This window comes from Hyperolius riggenbachi, chromosome 3 (genome assembly GCF_040937935.1).
Source record: "Hyperolius riggenbachi isolate aHypRig1 chromosome 3, aHypRig1.pri, whole genome shotgun sequence".
NCBI lineage: Eukaryota > Metazoa > Chordata > Amphibia > Anura > Hyperoliidae > Hyperolius > Hyperolius riggenbachi.
The window spans coordinates 52,225,455-52,237,973 of NC_090648.1; the positions used below are offsets into that span (position 1 = coordinate 52,225,455).

General features: G+C 49.1%; 1 protein-coding gene across 1 annotated transcript in view; it reads left to right on the forward strand.

Annotated features, from left to right (window-relative positions):
* LOC137562606 (A.superbus venom factor 1-like) overlaps window positions 1-12,519 on the forward strand; it is a 335,432-nt gene that overhangs the window by 233,506 nt on the left and 89,407 nt on the right. Inside the window, exons 25-26 of the mRNA XM_068274110.1 lie at window positions 178-337; window positions 5,630-5,731. Of these exons, the coding sequence (XP_068130211.1) occupies window positions 178-337; window positions 5,630-5,731 (262 nt within the window). The remainder of the gene's footprint in view (window positions 1-177; window positions 338-5,629; window positions 5,732-12,519) is intronic.

Genomic DNA, 12,519 nt, shown 5'->3' on the forward strand with positions numbered 1-12,519 from the left:
AGCCCATTCCCAGTCGTTCACGCCAATCCCCGTGGAGCAGTCCTGGGGCTGCCGCACTGCTCACGCCAATCGACGTGGAGCAGTCGGCAACAGGTTAATATGGCTCCACCCATTACAGTGTCAGAGCTATACAACTCTGTGAGGCTCTCTTCTTATTGCGTGTCTTAACTCCCTCAGGCTCACAGCGTATGTTGTGAAAATCTTTGCCCTGTCTTCAGAGTTCATCGAAGTAAAGAAGGACATACTGTGCGATTCTGTGAAGTGGCTGCTGCTAAATGGGCAAAGCCCAGATGGGTTATTTCAGGAGAGATTTCCTGTTTCTATTAAAGACATGGTGGTATGTATATTATATTTATGCCATTGAAAATTATTTTCCAACACAATGTATTCTGGTCAAAATATAAGGGCCTTTACACACTGGAAATTGCGATAGCAATTTTCACAATTTTACAAGCGTGCATTTTGCCGCAATTTCAGATGCACTTGATGGTAATCTTCAGGGGGTCCAAGCTCAGCAATGGGGGAATGTAGTACTGCATGGGCAGCCTCCATAGGATCCAGAGGCTTCTCTCTTCTTTTGGTAACACTGATTTTTTTTAAGCAGATTAAATAATACACAAAGACCGTTAGAAGATTGGAAGTTAACTTACAAATCATATAAAATTTAAGAGTCAGTGATGTAAGAGTCTTAGGGTGAAAAGTTCTTCAGCCAGTCTTCATGTGGCTCGTAGATTTGTTTACTTCTCTGAGATGGATTTTAATAATACACCTATTTCTTTAAAGAAGTAGACAGCCTTGTATATGGGGGGTATGAGGGGGGGGGGGGGGGATTAGGGGGGGGAGGGGAGGGGGTAGTGTAATAGGGATAAGGGAGGCAAGAGTTTAATTATTATTAAAGGTCAACCAGCTAAATAATCAGCAGATAGCAACAACTGAAAATAAAGAACTGATGGACAACAGGTCCAAGTGGGTCACGATGGTCAGATATCCCGCATATCAGTTTTGATAGTTAGAGGCTTCTCTCTTCTTAAGTAAGTATTGTTTTTTTATACAAACATCAAACCAACGCTGATTCCGGTGACAGCTTTAATGACTTACTATACATGGTTTTTTATACAAAAAAAAAATAGTGCATATTTGCACAGGGTACCCACCAACTTCTCTATACCATGTAAGAGCTGGTTCACACTAGGTCCGGAAACGTATTCATATTTTTCAGCCCTGATAAAAAACGGAGTAGTGGATAGCAATGTTAAAATTAGCAGCAAAAAACGCATCCGTCTGCATTTGCAGGGACCCCAGGACTGGTCCGCCCATTAGGCGGGTTAAAGTGAACCTAAAGCCGATAAAAAAAAATGAGATTAACTCACCTGGGGCCTCCCTCAGCCCCCTGCAGCCGATCGGTGCCCTCGCAGCTCCGCTCCGATGTCCCAGGACCCGCCGGTGAGCACTTCCGGTTTCGCCGTCACCGGCCGACAGGCATGGGAACGCGAGTGATTGTTCGCGTTCCCAGCCTGTATATCGTCCCCTATGCTGCTATTGCGGCCTCCTGGCCGCAATAGCAGCATAGGGGGCGATATACAGGCTGGGAACGCGAACAATCACTCGCGTTCCCATGCCTGTCGGCCGGTGACGGCGAAACCGGAAGTGCTCACCGGCGGGTCCTGGGACATCGGAGCGGAGCTGCGAGGGCACCGATCGGCTGCAGGGGGCTGAGGGAGGCCCCAGGTGAGTTAATCTCATTTTTTTTTATCGGCTTTAGGTTCACTTTAAGGCAGGTTCCTCAGGCGGCAAATTTGGGGGGGGCTGCACCCCCCCGGCCGTAGGTGAGAGGGGCCGCCGAGCTGGAGGCGGTAGCGAGCACGAAGGAGGTATTGGCACGGTGGCGCGGAGGGGGTCGGACCCCCCCTCCCTCACCTGAGTCCCCAATCGGCGCTCCGGCTATTAATGCATCAATGTATTGATTTCAGGCAGTGGGCGGGGAGGGAGGACTCACCTCTTCTGTGTTCCAGCGTGTGTTCCACCCACGTCACTTCCTGCAATACTGCCCACTGTACTGTAAGTGGACGGTATTGCAGGAAGTGATGAGGGTGGGACGCACGCTGGAACGCGGAAGAAGTGAGTTCTCCCTCCCCGCCCGCTGCCTGAAAACATACATAGATGCATTAAGAGCCAGAGGGGGAGTGCAGATTGGGGACTCTGGTAAGGGAGGGGGGGATCCGACCCCCCTTCCCATCACTGTGCACAACACCCCCTTCCTGCTCGCTACCCCTTCCAGGCTACCTATTGGGGGGTGGGGGGTTATTATACTGGGGTGGCGGCGTTTTTTTATTAATTTGCCTCAGCCGGCAAAAAGCCTAAGGCCGACTCTGAGGGACATGTTTTCAAAACCTGAACGGAAGGTCCGGATCTGCTGCATTTTCACGCAATGGATCTGGACCCTGATACACGCAGGGGTAGTGGCAGGCAATGGGATCATGGAATTCTCTCTACACAGGCAAATTTTGACACAGAAACAGATCAATTTCTGTGTCATAACCTGGGTGGGGGTGGGGGGGACACCATGCTGGAGGGTGACAGCAGGCAGGATAGGGGTGGCAGCAGTCGGGAAGTCCCCCCCCACCCCTCACCTGGGTCCCTGTCCCAGCTAGTTTCGCAAAACTTGTTACAATGTATAGCAGGGAGCTTACATACTTACCTACTCCTTCGGTTCACGATCCGGTTCTTTTTAATGAATGGATTCGAATGAATCGATTTGTTGAAAAGAGTCAAACTTCCCATCACTACTAGCCACTGCCTGCAATGCCACCCTCTGAAATATAGAGGGCGGCACTGCAGGCAGTGATGCTAGTGATGGGAAGTTTGGCTCTATTCAATGAATCGATTCATTAAAAAGAACCGGATCAAGAACCGACGGAGTAGGTAAGCTCGGCTCCCTGCTGTACATTGTAACAAGTTTTCTGAAACTAGCTGGAGGGGTAGCAGTGACGGGGACTGTGGTGAGGAAGGGGGGGGGGGGTGTCCCCGATCCCTGCTGACTGCTGCCACCCCCGTCCTGCCTGCTATACCCCTCCAGCATGGCGGCTGCCTCTCCCCATCCGTGTAAAACGGATCTGATCTGCAACGGACCAGTGTGAACCTAGCCGTAATAATAAATAATAAAGACTTATAGAAACCATGAATTATGCAAAATAGAAAGTTATATATTATGCAAAACCTAAATCACCCATAAAAACAATGGCCTCAATTCACTAAGCTTATCTCCTGTCTTTAATAACTTTTCTAGAGTTATCAACATGGTGATGAGGCATGTAGTATTCAGGAAACATTTTACCTCAGGCAAACCTAAAGTTAACTCTCCAATCCTTAAAATATCTCCAGAGTTAAAGACAGGCTGTTTATTAACTGTGTGTGAAAATACCTACAGAGGAGGTAAATTAACTACAGAGGAGGTAACTTAACCTCCTTGCCGGTTATCCCGAGCTCAGCTCGGGGTAACCTGCGCAGGAGGATTTCTCAGGCCCCGCTGGGCCGATTTGCATAATTTTTTTTTTGTTACAAGCAGCTAGCACTTTGCTAGCTGCTTTTAACTTCCGATCGCCGCCGCTCGCCGCCGATCCGCCGCAATCCGCAACGTCGCGCCGCCCCCCCTCCAGACCCCTTGTGCAGCCTGGCCAATCAGGGCCAGGCAGCGCTGAGGGGTGGCCCGGGATTCCCTCTGACATCCAGACGTCGATGACGTTGGTGACGTCATCCCGCCCTGTCGCCATGGCGACCGGGGAAGCCCAGCAGGAAATCCCGTTCTGAACGGGATTTCCTGCTTCCTCCGATCGCCAGAAGCGATCGGAGTGGCTGGAGAGCTGCCGCTGCTCAGCGGCTATCATGTAGCGAGCCCTGGGCTCGCTACATGAATTAAAAAAAAAAAAAGTGCTGCGCTGCCTCCTTGCCGCAGGAATTAGAACGGCAAGGCGGTTAAGGAATGAAGAGATAAGATAACTCTCTCACTGTGTGGAGGTAAGTTTTCTCTTGCCTTATTATCTCCAGCATGATATTAGTGAATTGAGGCCATTACTGTAGACTCTACACTAACACAAAACATGGTCACTGAATGGCTACCACTGCACTATTTTTGGTCTTTGACTTGCGGCCAGGGACCATCCCAGGCCACTGAAAAGAAAACTAAGAAGTGAACATTTAGGCTGGTTTCACAGTGGGACGTTACAGGCGCACGTTAGAGCAGCCTGTAACGCAGCCCACCGCACAGTAATGAAAAATCAATGGGGCTGTTCACAGTGCCCACGTTGCGTTACATTGTAACGCTGCGTCACAAGACAACGTACTGCATGCAGTACTTTAGACGCGGCTGAGCCGCGTTAGACTGCTTGCACATGCTCAGTAATGTTGGGGAGGAGCGGAGAGCGGCCAGGCACATGGCTAATTAATATGCACTGCACGTTGTGACGTGCAGTGTTTACTTCCTGGAGCGGCCGCTCTGTGCGGCGATTGGCCGGCGGGACCACGTGATGCCGCATGCGCACAAGAGTGCGCATCACGGAATCACTGACGCCAGAGTGAGCTGCACAACGCGGCTCACTCTGACGTCCAGATCCAGCACCACCAGGCGTTGCGTTAGGGGGACGTTATGCGACCTTGACGCCCCCTCTAACGCAACGTCCTGGTGTGAAATTAGCCTGAAGGTTGAACATTCACTACTATAGACATTTCCTCAGCAGGGTTGCTCGGATACTCCCAATCGTGTATTCGATTGATCACAAATTCGACTATGCCCACTTACAAATTGACTCATGATCACAATCACGAATAGAAACAGATATCCGTCTCGAGTGCGGTTTTGAGTCGAAAAACTGCATGTAATCACGAATCATGAGTCGTGATTTGTGATTAAAAACCCGCTGACTTTAGCAAAGCCCCCTTACATGCTAGAAACGCCAAATTTGCCAGATATGTTAAGTAGAACAGTGGGAACAAGAGGAAAAACATTTTCAAAAGAAAGAAAGTCAGCGGGTTTTTAATCACGAATACCGACTAGTGATTACAAGTAACTGGTGATCTTGAGTCGGGTAACGAGTGCAATCATGAGTGTATTCGTGATCGGCATTCGTGATCGAGAGCCGATCCCTATTACCGATTATGACCCCGTAATCGCAAAAAACGATGAGCACCACCAGTACAATGTACAAAATGGGGACATTTTACAAGACAGGCAAAAAGGGCGCAGGAAATTTTGGTGCGCCGTGCGCCGCCATAGGCCGCAATGTGAATTATGGCTCTAGCTGCGTTCAGACAGCAATTTGGCCGCCGTCAAAAGATGGAGCCCAAATTAGTATAAAAAAGTGTAATCCGGCCGCCAGCAAAAACTGGCAGCTGAATTATGTCTTAACCCTGAGTGTCCTGGAGGAGGTATAGTAATTAATGCTAAAGACGGTGAGATTTTTTGGGGGGGTTTCCCTGACCCAAAATTTCCTTGCACCTTAATTACATGTATACAACATTTTAAAGGTAAGCATTACTGCAGCTTTCGCTTAATTTTACTTCTTATTTAAATGAAAAATAAATAAATGACATCTGGTGATTTTATTATAAGTATTAAAATGTATCTCATTTGCAGGGGGGCATGTATATGGGCGCTGTTGAGCTGGATGTGACCATGACAGCCTTTGTCCTCATAGCTATGCTGGAGAGTGAGACTTACTGCAGGGACCATGTCAGTGTAAGTAGCTGAAAGAAGCCCCTCCTACTACATATGTCACCCCACTCACATAACACTAAACTGTAACTGTGGCATCACTACAGGAGTCTGCACCCGCCTCCTTTTCCATTCTCCGATGTCATGGCAGCTGCTTTTTGTCAATCTCTAAGCAATAGAATCCAGGGCAGCGTCCACCCAGTAACTGCAATAATCCTTTGACCTGAAAACAAAACAAAAAGCACAGCAGCAAATGGGAAACATTTCCATGAGGCCTCAGTTTTATTCAATGTACATTTACTTATCCTCTCCTCATAAATTAGAACTTCAGAGTCACATGACTGTAGCAGAGGTGAACTCTGACACAGAAACTAGCTTATTAAAGGAACTCCGAGCACCTCTCATGGGTATGCCTTTAAAGGATACCAGAACTGAAATGTGACATTATGAGATAAACATGTGTATGTACAGTGCCTGGCACACACATAACTATGCTGTGTCTTTTTTTATTTCTCTGCCTGAAAGAGTTAAATATCAGGTATGCAAGTGGCTGACTCAGTCCTGACTCAGACAGGAAGTGACTACAGTGTGACCCTCACTCACTTTCCTAGCAGAAAATGGCTTCTGAGAGCAAGAAAGAGGTTAAAAAGGAGAATTTCTTATCAGTGAGGGTCACACTGTAGTCACTTCCTGTTAGGACTGAGTCAGCCACTTGCATACCTGATATTTAACTCTTTTAGGCACAGAAAGAAAAAAAGGAACACAGCATAGTTATTTGTGTGCTAGGCACTGTACATACACATGTCTATCTCATCATGTCACATGTCAGTTCGGGTATCCTTTAAGCCAGACGACTTCCAACAAAGTCATGCTATGACTCCTCTGGAGGAGCCTCTTGCAATAGCCATGCGTGTCACTTCCTCTTCCTGCTTCATTCAGTGACAAGGGTGACCCGGAGGTTATAACATAGCAAAGATGGCAGCCGCAATTTTTAAATTGAAATTGAACGAAAACTATTTGGTGTAGAACGGCATCAAATGTAAGAGGAGAACATTGTTTCCTAAGTAGCGTACTTGTATGCTAATATGATATTGCTCAGCGGGGACCAAATAGTAAAATTACACCTATACCTTTAGGGAAAAATTATAATATCTATGGCAAGATGGCATATTACTATTAAATAATGGGCTAAACATTAGTGATGGATGTAAAACTGAAAAAATGCACCTTTATTTTCAAATAAAATATTGTCACCATACATTATACTTGGGATATAATTTTAATGTTGCAATAACCGGGCAAATGGCCAAATAAAATGTGTGGATTTTAATTATGGTAGCATGAATTATTTTAAAACTATAATGGCTGAAAACTGAGAAATAATTATTTTTTTCCATGTTTTTCTTATTTTACCCATTATAATGCATTTAGAATAAAATAATTCTTAGCATAATGTACCACCCAAAGAAAGCCTAATTGGTGGCGGAAAAAAACACGGTATAGATCATTTCTTTGTGATAAGTAGTGATAAAGTTATTGGGGAATGAATGGAAGGAGCGCTGAAATGTGAAAATTTCTCTCATCCATAAGGTGAAAAATACCCGCGGGCTGAAATGGTTAATGTGGTGCAGTTTACAAAGCCTTGTTTTTTTCCCCTCCCAACAAATACATTTTTTTCTGTTGTGTGTAAATGCCTAATCATTTTTCTGGCTGTACTGTGGCTGCAACAACAACAAAACAAAAGGAATGTACATGTTGCTTCATTGTGGACAAACCAAATTCAATCAGCTGGACAGTCACTGTCGTTCTGTCATTGAACTACATCAAGCCCAACCATATGGGCTTGAAAACCGCCATCACCTGCACTCTCGCCATGGTGCGCATGAGCACGGCCACAAACTACACAAACATTGCCGCCGAGAGGACTGACATTTATGTCCTGAGAGTGTCAACTAACGACAACCCTTTGCGGCGGTTTGAGGTGCGTTAAACAGTGAGTAGAGGTGTACCGAACGGTTCGCCGGCGAACGGTCCCAGGCGAACTTTGGGGGTTCGTGTTCGCCTGCACCAGGCGAACTTTTGCGGAAGTTCGATTCGCCCCATAATGCACTATGAGGGTCAACTTTGACCCTCTGCATCACAGTCAGCAGGCACATTGTAGCCATTCAGGCTACACTAAGCCCTGGAGCCCCACCACCCCTTATATAAGGCAGGCTGCGGCGGCCATTAGCCTCACTCGTGTGCCTGCTAGAGACAGAGTAGGGACAGCTGCTGCAGACTTGTTCTTCTAGGGACAGATTAGTTAGGTTCTTGGCTGCTTAGCTTGCTCCTGGCTTATTATTATTGCTTTTACAGCACCCCTCAATAGCTCTTTTCAGAACTCATCCTGTACTTTTTTTTTTTTTTTACTGTGTGTCAAACTGACACTTTTGTTGCATGCACAGCCTTGCTAATTGATAGTGTGTGTGCCACTGCCAGCAGCCCAGCACATTCAGTGACTGACTACCTGTGTGTGTGACAGGGAGCTGAACATTGTACTACCCAGTACTGCATATTCCCAGTACCTGTTGTGTTTACTTAACCCACCTCATCACTGCATATACCTAGCTTTGTGTTGAGTGAACCCAGCTCACTGCATCTAACTACCTGTTGTGTTGAGTGAACCCACCTCACTGCATCTAAGTACCTTTACTGTTCAGTGAACCCACCTCACTGCATCTAACTACCTGTTGTGTTGAGTGAACCCACCTCACTGCATCTAAGTACCTTTACTGTTCAGTGAACCCACCTGACCTCACTGCATCTAACTACCTGTTGTGTTCAGTGAACCCAGCTCACTGCATCTAAGTACCTTTACTGTTCAGTGAACCCAGCTCACTGCATCTTACTACCTGTTGTGTTGAGTGAACCCACCTCACTGCATATACCTAGCATCCCCCCGAGATGGACAAAATGGACAAACCAGGTAGAGGAAGAGGTAGAGGCAGACCCAGAGGAAGGCCACCAGGCACCGGCAGGTCTGTGCGAGGTGGTGTTGCTGTGATTTCGTGCGGACCTGGCCCAAAATACAGTGCTCAGAAGAAGGCACGTGCCATCACTTCCCAAAATCGTGAGGAGGTGCTTGAGTATTTAACACAGAACACCTCATCTCCCGCAGCCACCAGCGCTACAACAAGCACCACATCCACTGCATTTGACACTTCACAGGAGTTATTTGGTGGTGGTGGTGAAATCACTGATTCACAGCCACTACTGCAACAACAAGAAGAAGGCGCAGGTACACCACCTCATACGTCTGAGTTAGGTGGCGATAGTATGGACGTAACATGTGAGGAGGGGGATGATGAACCACCTGAAGTTGGTGCAGTTGAGGAGGTGTCTGAGGAAAGCGCAGCTGGCCAGGAGGATTATGATGACGATTATACGGGTACCACATATGTTCCCGGTAGAGGAGATGACCAGGGGGACAGTTCAGAGGAGGAGTCAGAGAGGAGTAGGAGGAGACGACTCCATGATAGAAGCAGAGGGAGCTCGTCCTCAGAAACAGCTGGGGGCAGTGTCCGGCGCCATGTATCGCCAGCTATGGCCAGCCAGCCAACATGCCCTTCAACGTCAGCTGCTGATGCCACCGTAGCACCATCACCCCAGGGGGGCCAGCGATTTGGAAATATTTTCACGTGTGTGTCTCAGATCGGAGCAAAGCCATCTGTTGTCTCTGCCAGCAAAAATTGAGCCGTGGAAAGGCCAACACTCACGTAGGGACAAGTGCCTTACGAAGGCACCTGGAGAAAAGGCACAAACAGCTATGGCAAGAACACCTGAGGAAAAGCAGCACCCCTCAAAAGACAAGCCACCCTCCATCTCCTCTTCCTCCTTCAGGTGCATCGTCTTCATCCACTTTCTCCCTTGCACCTTCACAGCCACCCTCCTCCACACCGCCTCTTCCCTTCAGCGGTTCCTTCTCCTCTGCCCACAGCAGTACCCAGCTGTCCGTGAAGGAAGTATTTGAGTGTAAGAAGCAAATGTCTGCCAGTCACCCTCTTGCCCGGTGTCTGACAGCTGGCGTGGCGGAACTATTAGCTCGCCAGCTATTACCATACAAGCTGGTGGAGTCTGAGGCTTTCCGTAAGTTTGTGGCCATTGGTACACCGCAGTGGAAGATACCAGGCCGCAATTATTTTTCACAAAAGGCCATACCCAAACTCTACCGTGCAGTTGAGAGGCAAGTGGTGTCATCTCTGGCACACAGCGTTGGGTCAAGGGTCCACCTGACCACGGATGCCTGGTCTGCCAAGCACGGGCAGGGCCACTACATTACATACACAGCCCATTGGGTCAACCTGGTGACCAATGGCAGCAAGCAGGGAGTACGTGGCTGCGCAGCGGACCAACTTGTCACTCCTCCACGGCTTGCAGGCAGGCCTCCAGCAACCTCCTCTCCACCTGCTATCACCGCTTCGCTGTCGTCATCCTCCTCCTCCTCCTCCTCCTTGGCTGGTGCCGCGATCTCCTCTCCAGCTACACAGCCCCAGCACCCCAGGGCCTATGCTGCATGCCAGGTACGACGGTGTCACGCAGTGTTAGACATGTCTTGCCTGAAAGCGGAGAGTCACACTGGAGCAGCTCTCCTGGCTGCTCTTAACAAACGGGTGGAGCAATAGCTGACCCCGCACAAGCTTGAGATCGGCAATGTGGTGTGTGACAACGGCAGCAATCTCATTGCTGCGTTGAATTTGGGAAAGCTGACACACATACCCTGCATGGCACATGTGCTTAATCTGGTCGTGCAAAGATTTGTGTCCAAGTACCCAGGCTTAGAGGACGTCCTGAAGCAGGCCAGGAAGTTGTGTGGGCATTTCAGGCGCTCTTACAAGGCCATGGCACGCTTTGCGGACATTCAGCATAGAATCAACTTGCCGGTGAGACGCCTGATTTGCGATAGCCCGACTCGCTGGAATTCCACCCTGCTGATGTTCTCTCGCCTGCTAGACCAGGAGAAAGCCGTCACCCAGTACCTGTATAATTACAGTACAAGGACGCAATCTGGGAGGATGGGGATGTTGTGGCCCAACAACTGGACACTGATGCGAAATGCATGCAGGGTCATGGAGCCCTTTGAGGAGGTGACCAAACTGGTGAGTCGCGATGAGGGCACCATCAGCGACTTGATCCCCTACGCCTACTTCCTGGAGCGTGCCATGCGTAGAGTGGTGGATACAGCTGTGGAGGAGCGTGAACGAGAAGAGTTACGGCAGCAGGAGTCGTGGGAGCCATTTACACATGAACCCGATGTTTCCACAACACCTGCGGCAGCACAGAGGGGGGAGGAGGAGGAAGAAGAGGAGTCGTGTGGGGAAGGAGAGGAGTCAGACTCTGATGATGGTGATGATGAGGAAGGTGTTTCTGTGGAGGAGGAAGAGGCGGCGGAAGGAGAACAACCGCGGCAGCCATCACAGGGGGCTTCTGCTGCTCCACGTTCCCGTGGTATTGTTCGTGGCTGGGGGGAGGAAGAGGAGTTGCGTCCCATCACTGAGGAAGAGCAAGAGGAGATGGAGAGTACGTCTGCATCCAGCTTTGTGCAGATGTCCTCTTTCATGTTGTCCAGCCTGTTGAGGGACCCCCGTATCAAAAAAGTCAAGGCGAATGACCTGTACTGGGTGGCCACGCTACTAGACCCTCGGTACAGGCACAAAGTGGCGGACCTGTTACCAACTCAACAGAAGGCCAAAAGGATGCAGCACTTGCAGAACAAGCTGTCAATGATGCTTTACAATGCGTTTAAGGGTGATGTGGCTGCACAACGCAATCAAGGTACCACTGGCAGTAACCCTCCTCCTCCCAAGTCCACGCAGGCAAGGACAGGACGCTCCAGCGATCTCAGGGTGATGTCAGACATGCGGACGTTCTTTAGTCCAACTCCTCGCCATAGTCCTTCCGGATTGTGGATGTAGACTCTGCGAAAAACGACGATGAACCCTTGGACTACTGGTTGCGCAGGCTTGACCTGTGGCCAGAGCTGTCCCAATTTGCCATACAACTTCTCTCTTGCCCTGCCGCAAGCGTCCTGTCAGAAAGGACGTTCAGTGCAGCTGGAGGCATAGTTACTGAGAAGAGAAGTCGCCTAAGTCACGACAGTGTTCAGTACCTGACCTTTATCAAGATGAATGAGGAATGGATCACGGAGGGCTACTGCACGACCGAAGACTAAGTCAGTCCCCACACACAGCATCTCTGCCTGCAGGCCGCTTGACTGCCTTCTCCGCCACCACCAACAGGGTCCAGGACTCTAGGCGGATTCCTGAATTTTTAAGGCCGCTGCTAGCAGCGGCCGCTACACTAATTTTTCTGGTGCGTGTACATGCCTGCCTAATTTTTCTGGCTGCACTGCGGGCGGCTGCAACAACAAAACAAAAGGCATGTACATGTGCCCATCCCCCTTCGTGATCATTACCTTGCCGCGGTGAAGGGGCTTGCGTATCACAATGAAGCAATGACCGCCGGCTATTTGAGTGGCTCGGGTGGGGTGGCACACAAAAGATAATAAGGTCGTTGCTTCATTGTGGTCAGACCAAATTTGATCAGCTGGACAGTCACTGTTGTTCTATCATTGAGCTACCACAGCCCGGCGACCATATGGGCTTGAAAAACGCCACGGCCTACACTCTGGCCACGGTGCGCACCAGTCCAGCATGGCCGTCACTACGCAAACAGCTGTTTGCGGTGCGTTACACAGTGAGTTTGGTGTGTCAGTGTGAAGCAGAACTCTAATTACACTCCCTGATTGATGTATACACATGCAAGATGTTTGAAAG